Source organism: Eschscholzia californica, unplaced genomic scaffold (genome assembly GCF_041429995.1).
Source record: "Eschscholzia californica isolate CP2 unplaced genomic scaffold, dmEscCali1.0.p SCAF_2, whole genome shotgun sequence".
In the NCBI taxonomy this organism is placed as follows: domain Eukaryota; kingdom Viridiplantae; phylum Streptophyta; class Magnoliopsida; order Ranunculales; family Papaveraceae; genus Eschscholzia; species Eschscholzia californica.
This window is the reverse complement of record NW_028238309.1, coordinates 39,327,142-39,352,207: the sequence shown is the minus strand read 5'-3', so window position 1 is coordinate 39,352,207 and position 25,066 is coordinate 39,327,142. Positions and strand designations below refer to the sequence as shown.

The 25,066-nt window shown below is 37.3% G+C and overlaps 2 protein-coding genes across 9 annotated transcripts; one reads left to right on the top strand and one right to left on the bottom strand.

Moving 5' to 3' along the window:
- Positions 1–788: 788 nt before the first annotated feature.
- Positions 789–25,003, bottom strand: LOC147557807 (uncharacterized). Of its 6 annotated transcripts, none has more exons than XM_086659406.1 (11): positions 24,605–25,003; positions 4,564–4,751; positions 4,136–4,317; positions 3,326–4,015; positions 3,145–3,222; positions 2,561–2,915; positions 2,269–2,468; positions 1,906–1,982; positions 1,605–1,706; positions 1,338–1,524; positions 789–1,234 (listed from the first exon to the last, which is right to left on the bottom strand). In XM_086659406.1, exons 2-11 carry the CDS (start codon positions 4,736–4,738, stop codon positions 1,145–1,147), a joined length of 2,136 nt encoding a protein of 711 aa, XP_086515532.1. In that variant the 5' UTR covers positions 4,739–4,751; positions 24,605–25,003; the 3' UTR covers positions 789–1,144. The 6 variants fall into 6 exon arrangements, with proteins under 6 accessions (XP_086515532.1, XP_086515533.1, XP_086515534.1 ...); XM_086659407.1 differs by lacking the exon at positions 24,605–25,003 and adding an exon at positions 5,114–5,449; XM_086659408.1 differs by lacking the exon at positions 24,605–25,003 and adding an exon at positions 4,934–5,059.
- Positions 13,430–22,429, top strand: LOC147557808 (protein SIEL-like). Of its 3 annotated transcripts, XM_086659405.1 has the most exons (11): positions 13,481–13,639; positions 14,076–14,136; positions 16,601–17,223; positions 17,303–17,430; positions 17,778–17,858; positions 17,991–18,224; positions 18,486–18,677; positions 20,161–20,301; positions 20,401–20,490; positions 20,570–21,117; positions 21,299–22,429. In XM_086659405.1, the coding sequence occupies exons 3-11, from the start codon at positions 17,193–17,195 to the stop codon at positions 21,606–21,608; spliced, it is 1,755 nt and encodes a 584-aa protein (XP_086515531.1). In that variant the 5' UTR covers positions 13,481–13,639; positions 14,076–14,136; positions 16,601–17,192; the 3' UTR covers positions 21,609–22,429. The 3 variants fall into 3 exon arrangements, with proteins under 3 accessions (XP_086515530.1, XP_086515531.1, XP_086515529.1); XM_086659404.1 differs by lacking the exon at positions 14,076–14,136 and having other exon boundaries at positions 13,430–13,639; XM_086659403.1 differs by lacking the exon at positions 14,076–14,136 and having other exon boundaries at positions 16,601–17,430.
- Positions 25,004–25,066: the final 63 nt, after the last annotated feature.

The window sequence follows — 25,066 nt, the reverse complement described above, 5'->3', positions numbered from 1 at the left end:
TAACATATTCATTTATGTCTTATTAATCAATTCAAATTTAAAGGTTTGCCCACATGACATTAGGTGAACACTGAGACGATGTTTGACGTGCAGAAAAACGCAGACAGAAAAAAACGATTATCAAGAATAATGATCCGGTTATGTGATTTAAGTAATTGTAATACTCTATTTTAGTGTTGGGTCTAGTCAAGAACATGATTGGTAGAAAACTAGAGACTTATTTTGTTCATGGATTATTTAATCTATGATTTCTAATTTTCTTGTCATCGGTATTGATATTGACAAACTCCAATCTTTAGTACTTTTTTTTTTTTTTGTTGAACTGGGTACGAAATGAATGGAAATCCTTCATTTCGGGTTTTTGGGGTTAGCTCACCCTCGCGGGATCACGACCATTTGTCCCGGCCATTGTAGCACGTGTGTCGCCCAGGTCATAAAGGGCATGATGACTTGACGTCATCCTCTAGTTGGATCTCCAAGTTTTTGGAATGCTCCAAATTCCACTTGGGCATCCAAATCTGGGTCAATACCAGTAAAAACATCTCTGAACAAGGTTCTAGAACCATGCCAAATGTGTACCGTGAAGGACATACTTCAATCATTTATGATGATCCCTCCAAACAAGCACAAGCTTATCGCCAAATCCAAAATGTCTTAGTATTTTGTCAAAAATAGCAAGTCATAGATAAACTTAATTACCAGAGGGTAAAACTCAAAAATCCTTTTATTTGTTTTTGTTAGTCCATATGTGAGAAATAAATTTCAAAAATTGGTGAAAACAGAAAGACAGCTGAAATTGAGTTCAATACTATATGAAGTTTTTTAGATTATATACTATTATGGAGGACCAATACAAATCATAAAAAGGGAAGGTTCCAAGTAACAAAAGTTCCAATTTTTTTGTTTATTTACAGTATCAAAAGTCATATATTCCCTTCTTTCAGCAATGCACCAGAGTTCACAAGTCAGATAAATCGCCAAGCTGGGAATACTGTCTTCATTTCTCCTTTCCAAAAGTGGTTACTTACACCTATGTAATAGTATATTTGTACTAATATGCTTGATTGTAATTCCATATAAGAAGAAACCTTAGAAGAGGGTCATGAGGAACTAAATGTCTCTTGTTCCTCATCCAGTCACGTTTTTACAGAACAATTCCAGAGGAAAAACTCCGCTTCCCCAAACCCTTCACATTGATCACCGACCAGCCACTGCGTTCGTTAAAACATTCCACCTGATATTGATACTAGACATCATGAAGACCCATTTGGAAAAACATATTGAGTGAGAAAATAAAATAGTTAGTAGAACACTCGAAGAGAATTTTGTATCAATACCGTCTCTGATAGTATCATGCCTTCTTTCAACCCTGAAATCAAGAAAATTGATTCTCCAACTACTGCTGCCACAGAATAAATCCTTGATTCCTTCAATTCGTCAGCTGCTGTCCATGAGCCCGTGCGAGGATCAAATACATCAACACTTTGAACCATTTTAGCTCCATCATAACCTCCTAAAGCATATCTGTAGAGAAAAGTGAATCTCACATTTGATTTATTCAGAATGGACATATTATCTGCTTCAAACTAAGTACTTTAACTTACAACTTCTCTTTGAGAACGACCAAGGAGTGACACCCTCTGTTCGTGTTCATGCTTGGGAGACGGGACCATGAAATTTCCCTCGGGTCAAATCGTTCGGCTGATCTGGAATAATAATCAGATGTTATGTTACGGAACCAAAGTGAGTTTGCTGTTCATATAAACTACGATATAATGTAGTTGGAGGTACGGTTTTGGTTTTGTGGGCACTAGCATGTGAGGGACTTGAAACAGGTTTTGAACTGTCAATGGGATCTAATAACAAATATGTTAAAAACCAGTAAACTGAAATGTAGTGACTAACTTCAAATAATTTCGTCCATCGAAGCCCCCAACTGTGTAAATGACACCGTTTAGCTCTGCAGCAGCACAAGAAAATCTCTGGAAGAACAGAAACAACCTCTCAATGGATTAGTATGAATGTACATAACTTAGGTGCAGGACTGAATATGAAAATTTGCTTAAAGGACTTGTATATTTTCAATGTTTCACGAATATTTGCTTATAGGACTTCCTTATCTTAAGGTTTTAGTGCAACAACATACCGATTTGCGGTAGCTTTAATCTATTCGGTAAAGAATTCAAGTCAATTGCCACATTACACTCTCATATGCACATTTAAGAAGCGCAATAGCTCATTACGGCCCAACACTACACAAAAAAGTACCTTTTCTCTCATTGATTGAGTATGGAACCACCTTCCAACAACTGGGTCAAACATCTCTACATCTGCGAAACAATCTACTCCATTACCACCACCAACCGCAAATATTTTATCCTGCAAAGTGACTCCTGCTAAGCATCCTTTTTTCTGAAACAATGCAGGGCGAGGAGTCCATTCATTCTTCAGTGGGTTGTAGGATTCAACTTCACATGAATAAAGTAGCTTGTCAGTAATGCTTTGCGAAGTGCGAAAGATATTATTTGGAGAAGAAGCTTAGAGACAGTACGAGTAATACCTGTATCATACCACAGATGACCATTCCTACCACCAAATACGTAAATATCTCCATTTAGTGCAGCTGCTGCGGAATATGAACGATCTGAACTCATAGGCTTCAGAGATTTCATGGTGTCCCTAGAAAGAGAATAGCAATCCAAAGACGACAACCATGAATGTCCATCATATCCTCCAATCAAGAATACCAGCCCGTTAGCATCCAAACGCGTTTCGTCAAACCACTCTTCTAGTGTATCAGTAGAAACTTTAGATTTATTCACTGGTTCATCAACACCAATTGTGGATGAAATCATCTGAAATTCCAATTTCTCGATACGCACTTGCAGTTGTTCCACTTGAATATCTGACTCCATCTGTAAACAAAAAATATAATAAGTTCCAGTGAATTCAGAAATGACGAGGAAAAGCCACAAAGCCCACTCACTAAAGAATATAAGGAGTACTTGCATTTTATCTGGCCAAATTAGGAAAGCACTTTCAGCAATTGGTCCGCGGTAAGCATATTAGTTGTTGAGAGCGTAGAATTGCTTAGTAATAGAGAAATACCAAATATGAAGAACTAGTTAATATGAAGGAAGGTACCAGTTTCTCTTCCAAGGAAGTTATCTTTTGAAGTTGCTCCAGGGAAGAAACCTTAAGCTCTTCAACTTCTTGTCTCAGCTACACGGAGACATGACAAACATGAACACAAAAAGGAAAAGGTACATACAAAAACATGACAAAAACAAAACGAAATAATTAAGAATAACTTGAACTAAGTTACCTGATCTGTTGGAGACTGAGAATCAGAGAAATTAACTGGGACATCTTCAGAGTTCTCTTCAGAGGACATTGGTGATTCTGATGGGCATTCATCCTCCGAAAGTGTGACAATCACCTCACTAGCAGCAGGCCTATTTTCTTCATCTTCTTCAGGGTTAGATTTTGCATGTTCTCGATTGATCATCAGCCGTTGAAGTTTTTTGTAAATGACGTCTACTTCATCATCCACCCCCGCTTCATCAATGTGAGGTAGTAACATCTGGTTTTCTACATCATCTTTGTGAGGAGTAGCAACCGAAGAGCTTGAAGGATAGGACTGTGGCGCATCAGCCTCTGAAACTGATTGTCTTGAATCTTCTTCATCTTCACTTGCATCTTCAGTGGCAGGGGTTGAAACAAAAAGCATATTCCACTTATTCTGGAAACATGTGTTGGAAGAATTCAATTGAACCAAATTGCCTTTTGAAGTTGACTGAGGTCTCTTCTCGTACTCAAAAGCAGGTTTAAATTGAGTTTGCAACTTCGGTACCCTTTGCACTGGGACAGATTCAAACAACGAGATTAATGCACCAGTCTGAGCGTGATCAAGCTCAAACCAGAAGTGGCTTGGACTGTGGTAGTTATCCTGGATTATCGGTTTGTACTGCTTTTCAGACAGTGGTTTGCAATGCATCCGAACATGTATACGAACCTGATCATGAAAAAGACATTCAGTACCCACTTTTACCAAGGACAAATAGATCAATGTATGACAAGAACTATAAGATAACTACTCCTAGTAGAATATGTATGAAGCCAGTTGTACTAGTACCTGTGCAGGATATAGGGTTCTCTCAGAACCACCGGCACTCCAACCATATGGGTTGATATTCAGTTGACCAGGACTCGCTGCTTGAAAAATGCCGTGCAGTTGCCTATCGCTATAGTTAAATAAGAAAAGAGGCAGGCCCGGATCAATGTTCTGTATGTAGGAGAAGTGAAGGCTCGGCAAACCTGTTATCAACAAGGTGAGCCAATTGAAGTTATCAACAAGGTGAGCAAACTGACTGCTTTACAAAAATGTATATGTTAATATATAATCGTTATAAAGGGTACTTGTTGTTTCAAATATAATTTGCACAATCCATCCCACTTGTTCACAACGTCAAATGTGATCATGTAAGTCCAAAAGATAACATAACTAAGTAAAAGTCGTCAATTATACAGAAGTAAAATACAATCTATTGGTAGAATACTAACCAAATATCTGGTTGGAGAGGCACTCAGTCATGGTGTAGCGTGTGCAGCCAAACACAACCCCACCAAGGTCATTTTTCCTCAAGTTCCTCGCCGTTACACTGGCGTTAATCGGGCATGCGGCATTTAAAGGTCTTTCACCCAATTTAAAAGTCTGAGTTTTCCTCCCGGCTCCCATGTTGTTTCTCCAACTATAGGCAACAAAGAAACCCATATTCAAGATCAAAGATAGAAAAATTCATCAATAATTTGTAACTATAGTAACATAACATGATCAGAACCCTAGAAATCTAAACTGTTTTAATCTTCATCTAGTGGACTAGAAGAAATATTCAACAAACATCAACACCAAAAACCCTTTTCACGAACATACATTCACCATGAAAATGAAATCAAACTACTGTGATGTTCAGAGTGAACATGTAACTAAAGTTATAGCACATAAAACACAGAAATTTAGTCAGCATTCGTTTTGTGTGTTGATCTAGAAACCGATAAAAGTACACTTTCTTCATTTCAGAGAAGAGAGAGAGAGAGACAGTAGGGATTGTACCTTGTCAATGATCTTCGCACAAATGGACTTAAAGCTTCTAACAGAACGACGGTGGTTCTGATTGAAGATTTCAAGAGTGGGATTTGAAAGGGAGAAGAGAGAGAAAGGGGGGATTTCTTCCAAGAAATGACTAGTTTCTCTCTCTAGACTTAGAAAAAGATGATGATACTCAGGGTGGAGTGGAAGCGTTTACTACTAGTAAACACAACCGAGTGATCGAAGGGTTTCTCTCTCTCTAGAAATGAATTTTTACTGGACGAATCTGGCGCCAAAATAAGCCCATTTTTGGCAAACTTTTCCTATTCTTGTTGGCACTAAAATGATAATGTGTTTTTCGTCTTACAATTTTACGGTAGTCAAAGTATATCATAACCTTTTATCATAAAATAAAAATAGTCTCATGCTTGATTTTCTCCAGTACCTGACCGTTTATCGTAAAGTAGAAATTTTCTGATACTTGATTTTCTAATTGAGTTAACTCCTTATTGGGACCTTTTATCATCATAAAATAAAATCGTCTCATGCTTGACTTTTCCAATACCTGACGTTTTTCATAAAGTAGAAATTTTCTGATACTTTTTTTTTTTGATGAGAGAACATTGCATTAAAAATGAACGAGAGTACTACAACCACACAAACGGCTAAAGAAAAGCCGACACAAACAAGAGTACTACAAACACACAAAACAACTAAAGTAAAGCCGACACAAAAGAAGGTACATAATTCAATTCTTTCCTTCATTTCTTCTTCCCCATTTCGCAATCGCATCAGCTGGAGCATTGCAATCCCTAGAAACATAGGTGAACATGATTCCTTCGAAATTGTTTATAAGGGATTGAATTTGTTGTATCATCTTTAAAGATTGCCAGTGTAGTCCAATATTATGACCGTTGATGAATTTGATTAGTGCTTGGTTATCGCTTTCTATATGAGCATGAGTAATATTTAATTGTAATGCCCATTGCATACTAGATAGGATAGCTAATCCTTCACATTCTTCCGCGTTTTGGCTTCGCACCGAATTTGCTGCTGCTATAATGAATTTCGACTTTTCATCTCTGATAATACATCCTATTCCGGCCGGTTCTGTATCTTTTGTAAACGAGGCGTCAACATTCAACTTTAAATATGGTGTCGATGGAGGTCTCCATTTTTGTTCCTTAGTAGATTTCCTGCATTTGTTAGTGATAATCGTCTCAATCTTGAGAGGAGTGATGGACGCATTATTAATTCGGTCTATGATTTGTCGAGGATTGTGTTTGTTCGTGTTAAAACTATTTTCACATCTAGCTTTCCAAATGAACCAAAGTATTTTGGCATATTGGTTGGTAGTATCCTCATTTAGAGTTTTCCATTGTGTTATCCATTGATTAGTCGAGCTAATCTGATCTGTTCTCACATCATAATTGAACCAAATTACTTTAGCAAATGTGCAGTGCAGCATCACATGATCTAAAGTTTCGTTTTCATCGCAATTAATAAAGGAGAATTGGTCTCCAATGAATTTGCCAATTTTCGCTTTGACAGGTAAGCTATTTGTACAGCATTTCCATAGGAAAAGCTTCACACGTGGTATAGTATTCAAGTTCCAGATAAATCCCCATTCGAGATGGTCCTGCATCACATTCATGCGTTCCGTTCTTAAATAATAATACATTGATTTTATCGAGAAATTACCTGATTTGGTTAATGTCCATATCGGTTTATCTTCCTGATTATTTTGGAGGTTGATGCTGAGGATAGCACTGCATATATCATCGTTAAAACATTGCTGCAACATCTGAAAATTCCAAGTGTTGTTTGTAATAAGTTGTGCAACCCATTTAATGTTGGACCCCGTATGGTTAGTTATGGGAGGGGGGTGGTTTGGGATCCAATAGTCACTCCAAACGTTAATGTTAGACCCTGTATTAATGTTCCAGAAGATAAGACTATCCATATTAGAATAATGCTTAACAATAGATTTCCAAGGCCAAGAATGGGTAGTTTTGGGAGGGGTGGGCCGATAGGTTTTAGGAAAGTATTTACTTTTGAGCACACGAACCCAAATGGCCTTCGGGTTATTAATAATACGCCAGATAATTTTACTGAGAAAGGCCTGATTATCAAGATGAGGGAGGCGTAACCCCAGACCACCTAGTTTCTTTGGCTTGCAAATAGCCGACCAGTTGATAGTATGGAAAATTTTGGATTTTCCCCACCAGAAAGTCCTTTAGAGGGACTCAATGCTGTTACATATGCCTTTTGGGATAGCAAAGCACTGCATTTGGTATCGGGAACGGCCGCTGCGATGGTAGAAATGACTACCGAGCGACCAGCTTGAGAGAGAAGATTAGATTGCCACTTGGCAAGCTTGTTTTTGATTTGGTTGAGAAGGGGTTGAAAGATAGATTTTTTGTTTTTACCAATGAACAGATTCGTGCCGAGATATTTGTCACCAGTCGAGGATTGATGAACTTTAAATTCACGGATAATCATACGTTTGAATTTCGGATGCGAGTTCTTGGAAAAGAAAATGTTGGATTTGTAGTAATTAATCATCTGACCCGACGCATCACTAAATTCTTTAAGAATCAGCTTGAGGTTGTGAATGTTGTCAAGAGAATTTTGACCAAAGATAATACATTCGTCTGCAAAGAGAAGACGATTAATAGTGAGATCCGAATTAGAGATTGGGAAGCTAATGAAGGGGTGATGACTGTTATGCCTGTCAAGGAGGCGGCTTAGACCTTCCATAGCAATAGCGAAAAGGAAAGGTGAAAGCGGGTCGACCTGACGAATCCCCCTGCTAACATTGAAAGTGCGCCCGGGACGTCCATTGATCAGAACGGCCATGGAACTAGAGTTGAGACAAGTACGAACAAGCCTGGTCCAGCCAGGGGCGAAGCCCATCAGGAGCATAATTTGCTCCAGATAATGCCATTCAATCCGATCAAAAGCTTTGGACATATCCAGTTTGAGGCCGAAATAACTCTTCGCGCCTTTGATCTTTTTGAAGGAATGAATTAACTCCTGGCTAATCATAATATTGTCAGTGATTTGCCTACCCGGAACATAAGCAGCTTGGAACGGGGATATGATATCAGCCAGAGTAGGTTTGAGTCTATTGGCAAGGATTTTAGTGATAATTTTGTATGTAGTGTTAAGAAGACAAATAGGCCTATAGTCAGCCGGAGTTTGAGGAGTTTTGGTTTTAGGGATTAGGCAGATATGGGTGTGATTAGACATCGTAGGGAGAGTCGCTTCTCGAAAGAAGACAAAAACCATCTTGTGAAGATCCTCCTTTACTGTATCCCAGTTGGCTTGATAGAATAGAGGAGGATATCCATCCGGCCCAAGAGCAGCTCCAGATTTCAAAGAGAAAGTGGCCTTACGGATTTCATCTAAATCCGGAATCACAGTAAGAGTATCATTTTGGAGTTGTGATATCTGAGGGTCGAAACAATCAATAAGATTAGTAGAGAGGGTGGAACCAGCGGTAGCCGAAATATTCTGGAGGTGAGTAACAAAAACATTGGCTATTTGAGCTTCATCATTAGTCCACGTGTTGTCCTCCAACTTAATGGAATGTATTTGATTTTTCCGATTCTCGTGGTGGCTTTCGCATGGAAGTACTGAGTATTGCGATCACCTAAATTGATGTTAGCTACTCTCGATTTTTCTTTCCACATGCTTTCCTGTTGTAAAAGCAAGTTTCGATCTGATTGAAAGTATCTTTGAACTGGTCAGCATTATTAATGAATTGGAGTTGCTGGGTGAGGCTCTTAATCTTATTGTCAATGTGACCAAAAATCTCTTTATTCCACTTAGAGAGTTTAATGGGTAGGGAATTAAGTTTGGCTTGAATCTGGCAGGGAAGAGAACTCTAGTTAGTTTTAATGAATTGAACACAATTAGGATGGGACATCCAGGTGCGAATGAATTTGAAAGGTTTACGCCCCAGATTAGATTTAGATTTAGTGGAGAGAAAAATGGGGTTGTGATCAGAACCTAACGTAGGCAGATGAGTGAGTTTAGAGTGAGGATAATTGGTAAGCCAGGTGTAGTTCACTAAAGCCCTATCTAGTCTCTCTTGTATAAGGTTACCATTAAATTGTTTGTTAGACCAGGTGAACGGGTATCCCACATAACCTACATCCTGAAGACCCAAATTATTGATATTCTGCTTACTAAATTCAATAGAACTATGCGACACTTCTTTGCCTCCTAGCTTTTCAGACTGGTCAAAAATACAGTTAAAGTCTCCTATAACTAGCCAGGGGATATGGGGGTCAGGGGCTAATTGGGCTAAAATCTCCCAAGGTTTGGTTTTATCCCTACTGTACGGGCTTCCATAGAAGCCCGTTATATAAAAGATGTTGTCCTTGTCTACAAAAGAGGCCTGCATATGAATCATATTGTTGTCAGAGTAAATAACATTAATATCAAAGTGGGGAGACCAATAAAGGGCTAGACCTCCGACTTTATTGACCGGGTATATAACATGCTTGTCGTAGATGCTAGTCAAATTCAGAAGTTTATCAAAATTTGTGTTGATACATTTGGTTTCAGAAAGAAAGAGCAAGTCAAGATTATGCTCTTTAATTAGTCCGCTAAGGTGCTTGTGATTAGCAAAATTCCCACACCCACGGACATTCCAAGCTAGAATGGAGGGCTCCATCTACAACACCAATAGAGGGACCACCTACCTATACAAGACCAGAGGCTAGACCCACCTAAACCAACCCCACCAGAACAGGTTCAGCCTAAACTATAAATCTAAGGGCACCTCTGAGGAGAAACTACCTACCTAATCAAAACTAGAGGCCCGACCCACCTAAGAGGAAAACACCCCTCCAAAAGGCACTTTTAGATTTTACCTCCTAAGGGCACCTCACTGAGTCAATGTCACTGCTCCACCAGGCTACTCCCAAAAGAGCCCACACAAAACCCAAAGAGCCCAAATCAGGGACCCATCGAAGAGGGCCACCACAGAGCCAAAATCACTACTCAAACAAGGCCACTAAAAGATTCTACCTCCTAAGCGCACCTTCACTGAGTCAAAGCCACTGCTCAAGCAAGGCCACACCCTAAAGCCTCTAGAAGTCTAAGGACCACCCACTTGATCTACTTAAAGGTCTAAAGTCAGAAAACCAGTAGCTTAGTTGACTAGACTCGGATGTGTATAAGGAAAGAACATGAAGCACATAAAGGCAACTTAAAACACCACAGAAGGAAAACTGACAGACCCAAACTATAGACCAAACAAGGACAACAAAGCAAAATCAAAAGTAAATACTATAGTAAGTGAGAGAGGAGATTGAAACTAAGGCCAACAATAACACTACTAGTTCAACAGAAAAAACAGGAATATCTTTTTTTTTTATGAATCACAAGCTAAGTAAAAAAACCAGAACTATAGAACTTAAGAATTCACTACAAAGAACTAAGAATAGATACCAGAGATCTAACTAGATAAGCCAAAACCATCTCAGAGTCCTTGAGACCCATAGGAATGGACATGCAAGGTGATGAACAATCAGATCAGAGAAGTAGGTCTGAGATAATGAAATAAGAAACTAACAGATTCCTATCAACAAAAATTTGCTAGAGGACTATAGAAGTAAGGAAGCAAAGAAATTAAAAGAAAAGATCAGAGAACTCCCTGATGGCTTAAGTTGCTGGAAGAGATAAGAGAACTCCCTGATGACTTTACCTTTACAGCTGGATCTTCTTATCTTTCAAAATCTGATACTTGATTTTCTAATTGAGTTAACTCTTGATTGGCTTCTTAAAAATGACTAACTTACTAAATACCTCCCTAATCGTGACTAATTTCTTGACTTAAATGTTTTGCCGAATTTTTCTATGATGATGTAATTTCAATTCCATATGTTGGAATTTTAAAAAGCTTTTTCACATTTAATTTTTTTTATTGATACTAAAGAGGGAGAAAAAAGATAGAGGCTATTAGGTTAAAACACCGGTCAGAGGTTCTAGGCGTTGTAATAAGAGCACCAAAATTTTGGAAGTTTATATATAAAACGAAAATGCAAACTCATTACATGAGTACATCTTATCTTTTTTTTGTTGAAACGTAAATATTATATTAAACATGCAAAATGTCATTACAATACATAGAAACTATAAAATAAGGTACATTGGTCCAAGTCTTCGATTTATTCTTCTTTCTAGCCCATTTAGCTAATTTATCTGCAGGAGAATTGAATTTTCTATTCGTGTATTTGAATTGCACCCTTTCAATCCTTCGTTTGACTTCGTGAATTTTTCGGACGTGAATTCTGGACTGCCATTGGACTTCATGTTTGCTGTTTTGTATGTTTTTGATGATGTTGATGCTGTTGTAGGATTATGTGTGTATCTAATACACCTAATTGTCTAGTGTTCTAAGCGGAATCTCAAACATGTTATGTTTAACACTAGTTTACCAGGATCTATACATGAACATATCAATGAACTAGATGGAAAGAAAATTACCTCTAATCGCTTTCCCACGAACTAAATCCCGACCAGTATTCAAAAGATAAGAGCTCCAATTGTCGCTCCTCTACTTGAGACACCGACTATATAACTTGAAATCCCTCTTTTCAGTCAGCTAGGACCTTCTTGAAGGTTGAGACAAAGAACTCCTTCTTCTTGACTAGATAGTTGAGAAAACTTCTTTTTTTTTTTTTCTCTCTCTGAGATGTATATTCTGAACTCTTTCAGTTGGCTTTTCACACACTGAATTGTGTTGTGAATTTCTCATCATCTTTAGGTTTGTCTAATTAGGTCCTTATATAGAAATCCCTAGAAAAGGTATGTGACCCAAACTAGGATTCCTAAAGCCTAATTATAAGATGTTTCCCAAAACACCCTTTTAGGGTTCCCTTAGTGTGGCCGGCCAACCTAGCCCTTTATGGGCTTCCTTAGCCGGCCCACTTAGGGCTTAACCGGCCATGTAATGGCCGGCCCCTTGCTATGGTCGGCCATCACATGGCCGGCCCACCTAAAGCCTTCCCGGGACCTTCTTTAAGGCTCGGATGTGTTTGTCTTTCTTCGGACTTCTCCGAACTAATTGGACTTACCAATAATTGATCCAATCCACTTATTTGTCATTCTCTTTCTAGTAAATTCTCTCCATTCAAATCATTACTCTTATGTGTAACCCTTGTAGGATCCGGTCTATGTTAGCCGCGGATTACCGAAGTTATCCGACGATCGTAGTTGGCTTCTAGCTAAGCATTACGACCCCTAATTGGACCGGACTAATAATCTTCCGAGTAAGGTCATTAAGATCCTATTCGCCAAATCGTACGCATTGCAACCTTGGTCGAGGGACATTCCTTCGGAAGGATACCATTCATTCTAACCTAAGGAATATATCCTTCAGTCTCCCACTTGTACTTAGAACAAGTGCAATGCTCGATTCTCATGTCTTTTCGTATCTCATCTGATATGTCATATTTATCAGACTCCCATGGGAGATGGGTAGAATCTCTCTTTAAGAGTTCTTCTATTTAGATCTCTTCAAAACTTCTTTTGAACGAGTCTTTATCATCTTTTGATCTATCATTATAGATTCCGATGCCCTAATTAGTTTACCCTCGTCAATTGTCCTATTGAGTCAGTTCTCTAACTGTTTTGAGGTTTCTTATTGTCTTCTCAATTCAAGTATGTATCCTACGTATAGGACTCGAAACTAACTTGTTTCACTCCCACTTACCTTCTTGTCGAACAAGACTTAACCATTCTTACTCTTATTTCTTTGGATTTCCGGTCCAATTTCAGAGTGGTTCTGCTATAGTCTGTCTGAATCTTCCCAAGACTCATTCGGGGTTTTTGAGCAAACTTTTGAAAACTTCCTTAATTTCTTAAGAAGTTTCTTGGCGATTTATCCCTTTATTCCGCAATAAGGTGATATCCCTAATCAGATGAGTAACTTTTGCTCTCATTTGTTGCTCTAATTCGAATATCTGATTCGAATATTTTCCTCCCACTTGTCTTCTTTGAAAGACTTAACTGTAAAGTAAGACACCATCGAGAGTAACAATCAAATCGTGTTTCGATGATTTGTGAGAAAACCCATGATTATTATCCGGATTAGATACTCTTTTTAATATGGGGGAATTACTGAAACCCCCGTCTTTTCAATATGCACATTACTGAAACCCCCACCTTTCATTTATAATTACAAAAACCCCCACCTTTTTGAAATTTTCCGTCAGATTTAACAGCATGGGGCCGTTAGTGATGTGTATTGACCGAAATGCCCATTTGTTAAACAAGCCCAGCCTTTATAAAGTTAAAAATCTGGGCGCCTTCGAGAAACCACGTGGGGGCAAATAACCAACTCTATCTTCTCCCACCAAGCCCCCACGGGAACTCGGCATTTCCGAGCAGATTGAAAGCAGCTCCCTTAACCGAAGGCCTTCTCTCTCTCTATCTCTCTCTTGTAATCCTCCATTGAAGGTTCTCTCTCTCTCTCTCCCTTAACCGAAGGCTCTCTATCTCTCTCGAAGGCGGCGTCCTCCATTGAAGCCGAAGGTACTCTCTCTCTAGATGGTTAGATTTCTTCTTAATTAGGGTTTTTAATTTGCAATTTTGTTGTTTCAAGAGTAACTTAATTACCTTTGAGGTCTCTCTGTACTAATTTAGTTAGTTACTAGTGTACATTTGATATGATATTGACTTCTAATTATGTTGTCTTACTTGATTGCTTACTCAAATTGGGGCTTTTTAATGGGGGAATATAATCATAATCATGTGGTTGTAAATGGTTGTAAATAGACGTAACAAAGGCAGGAATATAATCAATGGGATGAGCAAAGCAACAAGTGAGGTGATTGATAACCCAAATACTAATAATACGAAAGCCCCACCATCAAAATCCAACAACTCTACTTCTTCTCTTCTTTAAATTCAACAACTCTACTTCTTCTCTTCTTTAAATTCAACTTCTTACAACTTTTCTCTGAATCAGCTAACTTCCATGGAACACATGAAGCAGCATCAGAAACCATTGATGAACTTCCAAAATCAGAGTAAGAGAAAGAAGAACAATTTGATTCTTCTTGGTTTTTTGATAAGAAATCTTCAAAATAATGAGCCCAACCACTCTCTTCAGGGGAATCATGATCTATCTTTCTTCCTTTAGATTTTTTAATGAATGAGGTACTAAATGAGTATGTATCCATGATAATAAACTATCAGATTAAGCTTAAGAAATAATAGAATTGAAGAAGAATTTAGCAGTTTTTGCTAAGTTTGATTGTGTGCCAACCCTTGATTGAAGAGGTATATATAGTAGTTGTATACATGAGAGATTGCAATAAAATAAGAGGATGGGAAAGCAAACAATTTCTATGTTCAATTTGTTGTTAGGTTTTCATCCACAGTATCAGCTTGTAGACCATCTCCTATTGCACCAATTGTACCCAACACCACTAGAACAAGATCAATCCAATCCCCATATCTGAATATTACTATTATTGATGATGTTTTCTTTTCTCTACTCTCTTCTTTATTCTTTCCCTTAAACGAACTCATTTTGGTGTGATGTTTATAATGATTCAATGAAATATATTAGCCAATATAACACCTATATATATATATAGAGACGAATGTGTAATATAAGTATACGAGTTGAGTAGTAACATGTATATTCTTCACCGAGAGGTTAAAGTTCGAATCATGCTGTTGCAAAAAAAGTGTATGAGTTGACACTTTAATATGTAATATATTTGTAGAAATGATTGAAGGATTGATTTCGATAAAGTGTATGAGTTGAACAAATCATGGACAAATATGAAAGGTGGGGGTTTCAGTAATGTGCATATTGAAAAGGTGGGGGTTTTAGTAAGAGGCCAAGTCTGTTTAGAAAAGGTGGGGGTTTCAGTAAGTGTATTAGAAAAGGTGGGGGTTTTAGTAACTTTATTATGAAAAGGTGGGGGTTTTAGTAAGAGGGGTAACAAAGTAATATTTAAAAGTATAAAGTTAAATCTAACAGAATTTTCAAAAAGGTGGGGGGTTTTTGTAATTATAAATGAAAGGTGGGGGTTTCAGTAATCTGCATTATGAAAAGGTGGGGGTTTCAGTAATTGCCCCAACTTTTAATAGGGGGTTTTTGTAATTAAAAATTTTCAAAATTTTCTCCCTTCTATAGTTTGTTTCGTTGTTTGGATTCAACATTTTAATTGCTTGATCTCCATTACCTTTATGAAACGCCCTACTCGACTGGTTTTCTGGTTGATTCTTTGATTTCCAGGGTTTACTACAAAGCCCTAGGAATTGATAAAAGTATGATTTTGTATCTTGTCTAGCCAACGAAACCCATGCCATAATCTCCGTGGGCTAGCTATGAAACATGAAAGCTGCTGCTCCTTGCTATTTCTTTCGGTTTTGCTGTTCATAACTTTCAGTTGATTTTGAACATAGATTTGGTATCTATACTTCGTACTTCAATTTTGCTTTGAGAAAGTTGAGTATAAGCTTGAACCTTTTACAAAAGTATTTGGCAAGTCCAACTACAGATTCATGAGTATATTCAGATTTCAGTTTTCAGTCATAAAAGGGCAATTGTACTTGAAGTACTTGTGTCTCTCTTTTTCGTTGGGTCTGTTTTGGGATTGAAATTCATGAGAAGCATAAACACCACCCCTAGAACACACGAGAATTTTAATGACCCTTCGCCTTCTTTGTTTACATTCTTTTCATTTCTTTTTTTGGTCCCTTTTAAAATCCTTTGGTCCTACCATAACAATTCATTTGGTCATCGTAAATGGAGTGAAATATGTGTATATAACAGTGTGTGTGTGTGTAAAATTTCCCCTCCAAATTTATGTAGTAGACCACCCCCACCCATGTGACAAAAATGTCGAAAAGAAAAGAATTCAATTAGTGGTAACTTGTTAGTTCATAATCAAAGTCAAATTTCTTAACTGGCTCCACATCGAACCAAAAGTTGAAAAGAGCGCATAAGAAAGAGAGAATTCTCTCTCTCTAATGGTTCTGTTAATAGTAAAATTTGCTCTTAGCTGCTGTAAGTTAGTTTGTAGATGTGCTCTTGACATTGATGTAACCCTATTTGTTTGAGTGTTTTTCTGAATGTATAATTTCAACTTCCAAACGTTTATCTGAGAAAACAAATATGGTGAAACTAGTGCTGGTTTCGTGTATGATTTTAATTTAGAGTATGCTTCTTTGTGTTTCTTTTGATTGATGGGTACTACTTACGTTCAAAGTTAATCTTTGTCATAGATTAAAATGGTTCTTTACAACTACATTTATTTGTGCTCAATTGTTGTTTGTGAAAATGCCCAAGTAATGACAGAAAGCATGGTTCTTTATCATCTGTATACAACATTATTTTGTTAATACTATCCCATTGTGCTTTCTTTTACTGTTTGATTAACAACTCAGTGTTGGATTGTCTATTAAATTGCAGAGTGGAGACTAGTATTTGGATTGTCTATTAAATTGGTCTTTTATGGTTTCATCACCTTACAGGTTTTATTGCCTAAAAAGAATGGGAAGTTCTGAAATTTCACCAACACGACAAGGCCAGCATAAGGAATTTGTATAACATACAATTTAAGTAGGTCTTACTCAGTTCGGAAGGAAACACTAATAGCATGGAACAACATGTTTTGGGGAATGCTGATTTTGATAACCTAATAACAAGCTTCTCTTCTGATCATTTTACTACTAGTACACAGCGACTCCCCTGTCCTCTTCAATCCTTAGCCTCCCTCAGAGCACTCATTATCAATCCTTCAACTTCCGACAAAATCATCTCTCTTGTTTTTGAATCCCTTGCCCGATTTCTGCAACGTGATCGAGAAATTAACCTTATCCAACTCCACTACCATGTCCTCAAGCTTCTGTCTGACCTAGCTCTTCGACACCGCCACTTCTCTCATGTCGTCTTTGACACTGTCCATTCATACGTATTTTCCCAGGATCCTAATCTCAGTGTCTTATCCTTGTCAGTTCTCCTCACCATCGCAGAGAGTGATGAAAGCTTTTTATCCGCCATTAAAGAACTCAATGAAGATTATCTACTATCTCTTTGCTTAAGCCCCTCTATAACTACTCGGTCATGGATTCTTCTCAACACCTTGAAATTTCAGGTTAGACCTTCTCTCTTAGTTACCGTTTTCTTAAGGTTTACAAGTGACCCGCATCCTTACATGAGGAGAATTGCTTTAGATGGGTTAGTCACTTTAAGCAAATCATCTGGTATTGAAAGCTGTGGATTGGTTGGGGAATGCTACGATCGTGCAGTTGATCTTCTTCTTGATTCAAATGATTACGTGAGGTCAGCCGCCATTCATGTGGTAATGAATTGTTGTTATCAGTTTCTTAATTCAGGGCTCATCTATAGTATTAGTTTGATCTTATATGTTTCATATTTGCAAGTTAACCTGATCAATTCATCATCTTCATATGCTGTTGATAAACTTTTTGGATTCCCAGCCATCTTGATGCTGTTCTTAGTGATGGTTATCAAAAATGCAGTAGCATTGATGGTTATGATCTTCACTTTGGATATTCTTTGTTTGCTTTAGAAAACTCTTATGAGGAAAGGAGAATGTTGTCCACCTCCAACATGGATTGCACGATTTACGTCATTGGCTAACACAGCTTTCTCTTTTCTGCTAAAAAAATGTCATTTTGTATCCAGGTTACGGAGTGGTACCAAAAGGTGACTGTCTCTGATACTGATGTTGCTGACGGAGATTGGTTTGATTCAGCATTTGTTCAGGTAATCTTAGTCTAAGAAATAGTTATAGCTGCTCATCCAAACATGCTTTTATTGTTATTTTCTGTTGCTAGAAGATGCTTGGAATTCATGTGCAATCCTTCTTCCTTAAGTGCTGGATTTTGTCTTATACAGCTTTGTTCAATGGTAAGAGATATGAGTATGGAGGTCAGGAATGAAGCTTTTCTTGCGCTTGGGAAAATAAAATTGGTATCTGAGGATATACTGTTGCAGACCCTATCGAAAAAAGTCCTAGGGATCATAAAAGAAAGAAAACTTCCGCGGAAGTGTGCTACCAAACAGTTGGACTTACTAGCATCGAACGCTGCTGGTGCTTTTGTACATGGACTTGAAGATGAATTCTTTGAGGTAATTTTTATCCTCTACGGGATTTTACTTCACCTGTGTTTCTCTTGTAGGCTTCAGATATAACAGAGATGGATATTTAATCTCCTGAAATTGAAGCATGCGCTGTTTTACTTTACAAGAAGTCGTTTTGATAGTCTGAAATGGTTTCTACACACCACATTTGGTAATAAAAACGACCACCTTGACGTCAATTTTAGTTATCTTTAGCTTCAATTTAATTTTGTTATGCACTTGCCTCTTGTACATATGTTACTTTTAAAGGTGAGGAGATCAGCCTGTAAGTCGCTGGGGATTCTAGTAGCTTTCTCTGTCCAGTTTGCGCATGATGCATTAAACTTGTTGATGGACATGCTGAATGATGATTCGATGGTAGTTCGGTTGCAAATATTGGATACAATGTATCAAATGGCGAAGTCTAATCGACTAAAAGTGCAAGAGATCCACATGCATATGGTATACCTCTTGCTTCTTTAGGTCTCATTTGGATAAACAAATTTTGTTTTTGCAGTTGCGTATCTTTTAGCACTTCAGTTTGAGTGTTTAAAAAGAAACTAAATTTGACTGTGTGGTAATATCCTAAGAAAGCGTTAGCATGATACATTTCGCAAAAATAAGCTAAAAGTGTATTTTAAAACAAATACATATTTTTTTTTTGGTGCATAACCAAACCACTAAAGACTATTCTATTCTAACAAACATTAGAATAAAGTATAGAAAAGATAAATTTATATGAGAATTCAGCGAAGAAAAGCACTACTAGTTGAAGAGAGAAAACATAATTTTTGTAAAAGATAATAATAGTTATCAAAAAATAAATAATAATTAAGATAAATTTTCTGTTAATATATTACCTGCTTTTTATTTTGTTTGTGCTTGGTCTGGTGGTGGTGAAATAGCAAGAGAGAGACAAAGGGAGAGAGGAAAATGTAATGATTTAAGAAGAGGTTATGTGGATAGAGAAAGGCAATATTTATGAAAGAGGACTTAAAAAATATGTCTAAGGAGAGAAAGTGATAGGTAATGGTTTTTAAGAGAGAAAGAAGAATTGAGAAGCTAGGTGCACAGAAACCTATTACGTTGGGTGTAGAGAGAGGGAGAGGGACTGAGGGTGAGGGGCACGAGTCACTTCGTGTTTGAAGGTGTGAGTGATTTTTAGCTTCCCGAAAAAGCTACAACTAAGCCACAATTTGTGGCTTTTGCTTTTTCCCGTGAAAAGTACATTTATGGCTTTTAAGAAGCTAAGTTTTGTATCTCAACGCAACAAAACAACTAAGCATATTTAAAATCAGTCAAAAGGTAGCTTTCGACCGATCTTAAGAACATCGATGATACTATGCCCAACCATAATCCCGACCGGAGTACGTTCTCTCACTAAATCTGGCCCGGTCACCTACCCTGGCCGGGATTATAGCCGGGAACAGAGTCATTAATCTATTAAGAACATCTTGCATGGATGTGGGGACATGTAGCCAAGTAGATCAGTTTGATCATCCTTTCATTAAATTTACTTAACCAAATTAAAGAAAATTTATACTTCCTCCGTCCCATTTTGTTTGGATGTTATTCCTTTTAAGGAAGTCCCAAAATGTTGTCCACTTACTTTAAATAAGATTCATTTATTACTAACTTTACTGGCATTTCTCAATCTACCCCTCACTTTTAATAATAATAATAAAACGTTGCAATCGGTTCGACACTACTTCCAACATGGTATTTATTGTAATACTCTAATAACTTAAATATGGGTAATTTAGGAAAATATATTTACTTAGCAAGCAATAAATGAAAATCCTTAATAAGTTGAATCTCCTAAAAGGTCAAACAAAATCGGACGGAGGGAGTATGTTTTAAGATTTGATGAATGAATTCTTTACTGTTTCCAAGTATATAACCATATTTCTCATCGCGGTTTATACTTTATCGCACTTTTCTGCAGTTTCTTGGTACCCTAGTTGATGTGAGTACCTTGATAAGAATTGAAGCCAGAAATGTTCTCCGTTACGTCAAACTGACAAATATGGATATTTTTAAGTCATCAATTGATGGTCTTCTATCCAATTTGGAGACCTATCCTGAGGTGTGCATCCCCTTTAATCTCAAATTCAGTTTATTATGTATGATACTACTTCCTTGGGCACATCGTTGGTATATCTGACTCTGTTTTCTTTCCTCCCAGGATGAAGCTGATATCTTCTCTGTGTTATTTCATATGGGTAGAAACCATGCAAAATTTGCGAGTAGCTTCATCAAAGAAGTGTCTCAAGAAGTTAGTTTCTAAATTTATTTTCTATACATTCAGAATAACTGAGTGAAAATAATGATTTTTATTTTTCCTCTTTTATCAGATAGAACCTTCATGTGAAGGGGAGCTGAGCCTCGATAATGCAAGAGTAACTGCAATACTTGTATTAGCCATTTCGGCAACTTTGACACGTGAACGTCATTTATGCACTGTTCCAGAGAAAGTTTTTCCATATGCAGTTCCTTTTCTTGGGAGAATCTCCCACTCTTTAGGAGATGTTGTAACTCAAGACACATTATTGGCTTATTTATCTCAATCCAGTAGAATTATGCATTTTCCTGATGCTGATACATTTGAAGAGGATCATCTTTTCTTGCCTGGATCTGGAAGAAAGCTTCCAATTCATAATATAGATGAGATTATTGATCAAGTAGAACCGCTGCAACAAATCAGTAACCAAACCTCTGAAATGCTGTCTCAAGATAATATGTGGGACTTAAGGCAAACAATTTCAGCTCTTGTATGTCAACAGAGAGTCACTTCCATGCATGAAGAGGCAGAAAGAAATGTAAATTTCATCCTCGGAGTGGTCGTGGAGACCTGGCAGTCAATAAAGTTAGGATTCTTAGATGATGTACGGATGACATTGAGGTTCTATTCCAAACTATTTTCTCCTTTGTCTTTATTTATAAGCGCAAGTGGTAGCTAGTAATCCTCAGAAAGAGATATGTAGTTTCCTATAGCCATTCTTAAATTTTCGTCAAGCCTAATTATGTAAAAGCTTTGCTTTGTTCATGTTGATTGAATCTTTCCTACTTGTTCTTATGTATAGGAGCTGTAAGGAAGAGCTGCAAACTATAGCTGTTGATTCGCGTGGACCTACCGGTTTGTTGGCATTTGCATCTCAATATATTCGGGTGGTCAAACTTCTAGCAAAGACATGGATTCATGTTATGCCATTAAAAAGAATTGATAGCTATAGAACAGAAATGCTGGATCTTTTATTAGAAAAGTTAGATACTAGTCTTAGAAAACTGATGCATGGGTATTCAGGTTTCAGTAAAAAAGAAGAGTTGCATATCTTAGAGCTGATACTTCTCACTTGTGTCCTGAGGTTGCCGATGGTGGAAGCTTATTTGTGAGGCTGAATCTATTAAACCCTCTGCATTTGCTGAAGAACTCAAGAAGGTATTTAGTGAAATTGGATATCAGGATGATAATGATGCTTTTTCCTACTCAGTTCCTTCGAAAAAATTACTTGAAGTATTCGCCCTTGAACAAGCAGCATTCAGTGGAAGATTAAAATAAATCAAGGGAGAACTGGATATACCAAGCAATGATTCGGAAAACCCTCTTCCTTTCATTTCCGGATTGCCTGCTGGTATTACATTTCATATGAAACTATTGAACATCTCAAACGAAGATAAATTGTGGATAAAGATGTCTGTGGAGGATATGTGTCAGTATGTATACCTGGATCGTAACCAAATTGGAGAACAGGATGAGATCAAGAATGTCATGTTAAATGTACCTTTCTATAGAACTCCAAAAGCAGCTTCGTTCTCGTTGAGAGCATGTATTGGTAAGGAGTGTCCATCTGAAGATGTTAGTCGTCTAGCAAAAGGCCGCGGCGGACCAAAGGGCGACCTCATATTTATTAGCAATGAGAAAGAAGTTTTCATGGCTGCAACTAAGATGAACAACCAAAATTGGTAGGAAATTTAAGGTTGCAAAAACGTAAGTGTTATTCTGGCATCCCTAGAGGCATTTGGTCTGAATGGGAAGGAGAAAGCTATTATTCTTCAGTCAGATTCTCCGAAAAAGTTCAATGTTGGTCTTTTTGGGTATGGAGGAAAAGCTGTATAATGTAAGATTTGAACCTGAAGTCTACTATGTTTATACGAATTTATCAGTTATAGGTTTTTAACTGATTCTGAATGCAAATTTATGACTCTTTTTTGTAGTTGTGCTACTATTAACATATTCATTTGTCTTATTAATCAATTCAAATTTAAAGGTTTGCCCACATGACATTAGGTGAACACTAAGAGGATGTTTGACGTGCAGAAAAATGCAGACAGAAATAAACGATTATCAAGAATAACGATCCGGTTATGTGATTTAAGTAATTGTAATACTCTATTTTAGTGTTGGGTCTAGTCAAGAACATGATTGGTAGAAAACTAGAGACTTATTTTGTTCATGGATTATTTAATCTATGATTTCTAATTTCCTTGTTGTCGGTATTGATATTGACAAACCCCAATCTTTAGTACTTGAAATGGGTCCCCAATCTTTACTACTTGAAATGGGTCGAAATGAATGGAAACCGTTAATTTAAAATGTAATCAGAAATAGCGAAAGTAAGACCAACTGAGGACGGGTTTTTGGGGTTAGCTCGCCCTTGCGGGGTTGCGACCCTTTGTCCCGGCCATTGTAGCACGTGTGTCGCCCAGGTCATAAAGGGCATGATGACTTGACGTCATCCTCTAGTTGGATCTCCAAGTTTTTGGAATGCTCCAAATTCCACTTGGGCATCCAAATCTGGGTCAAGCAAAAACATCTCTGAACAAGGTTCTAGAACCATGCCAAATGTGTCCCGGCAAATAAACATCCACAGAAATTAGTTTATTGACTCCCCGAACAGTACTATAAGAAACAGTACTGAACATCCCTCCTGTAATAGTACAACTCTGGCTGAATATTTTATGTACCGTGAACGACATACTTTAATCATTTATGATGATCCCTCCAAACAAGCACAAACTTATCGCCAAATCTAGAATGTCTTAGTATTTTGTCAAATATAGTAAGTCTAGATAAACTTAATTACCAGAGGGTAAAACTCAAAAATCCTTTTATTTGTTTTTGTTAGTCCATATATGAGAAATAAATTTCAAAAATTGGTGAAACCAGAAACATTGGCTGAAAATGAGTTCAATACTATATGAAGTTTTTAAGATTATATACTATTATGTAGGACCAATACAAATCATAAAAAGGAAGGTTCCAACAAGTATCAAAAGTTCCAAGTTTTTTGTTTATTTACAGTATCAAAAGTCATATATTCCCTTCTTTCAGCAATGTACCAGAGTTTTTTTGTTTATTTAAGATAACTACTCCTAGTAGAATATGTATGAAGCCAGTTGTACTAGTACCTGTGCAGGATATAGGGTTCTCTCAGAACCACCGGCACTCCAACCATATGGGTTGATATTCAGTTGACCAGGACTCGCTGCTTGAAAAATGCCGTGCAGTTGCCTATCGCTATAGTTAAATAAGAAAAGAGGCAGGCCCGGAACGATGTTCTGTATGTAGGAGAAGTGAAGGCTCGGCAAACCTGTTATCAACAAGGTGAGCAAATTGACTGCTTTACAAAATTTTTTATATGTTAATATATGATCGTTATAACGGGTACTTGTTGTTTCAAATATAATTTGCACAATTCATCCCACTTGTTCACAATGTCAAATGTGATCATTGTAAGTTGCTACCTTACATATTTTTTTTTTCCAAAAGATAACATAACTAAGTAAAACTCATCAATTATACAGAAGTAAAATACAAACCGATTGGTAGAATACTAACCAAATATCTGGTTGGAGAGGCACTCAGTCATGGTGTAGCGTGTGCAGCCAAACACAACCCCACCAAGGTCATTTTTCCTCAAGTTCCTCGCCGTTACACTGGCGTTAATCGGGCATGAGGCATTTAAAGGTCTTTCACCCAATTTAAAAGTCTGAGTTTTCCTCCCGGCTCCCATGTTGTTTCTCCAACTATAGGCAACAAAGAAACCCATATTCAAGATCAAAGATAGAAAAATTCATCAATAATTTGTAACTATAGTAACATAACATGATCAGAACCCTAGAAATCTAAACTGTTTTAATCTTCATCTAGTGGACTAGAAGAAATATTCAACAAACATCAACACCAAAAACCCTTTTCACGAACATACATTCACCATGAAAATGAAATCAAACTACTGTGATGTTCAGAGTGAACATGTAACTAAAGTTATAGCACATAAAACACAGAAATTTAGTCAGCATTCGTTTTGTGTGTTGATCTAGAAACCGATAAAAGTACACTTTCTTCATTTCAGAGAAGAGAGAGAGAGAGACAGTAGGGATTGTACCTTGTCAATGATCTTCGCACAAATGGACTTAAAGCTTCTAACAGAACGACGGTGGTTCTGATTGAAGATTTCAAGAGTGGGATTTGAAAGGGAGAAGAGAGAGAAAGGGGGGATTTCTTCCAAGAAATGACTAGTTTCTCTCTCTAGACTTAGAAAAAGATGATGATACTCAGGGTGGAGTGATCGAAGGGTTTCTCTCTCTCTCTCTAGAAATAATTTTTACGGCGACGAGTTTAGGACATGACTCTTGCTCCACCCACAAAGTGACAAAACGATCGTGGTTAGTCTTGTTTAAGTGGAAATAGACACTGGACTAATCTGGCGCCAAAATAAGCCCATTTTTGGCAAACTTTTCCTTTTCTTGTTGGCACTAAAATGATAATGTGTTTTTCGTCTTACAATTTTACGGTAGTCAAAGTATATCATAACCTTTTATCATAAAATAAAAAGGGAAATGATTGA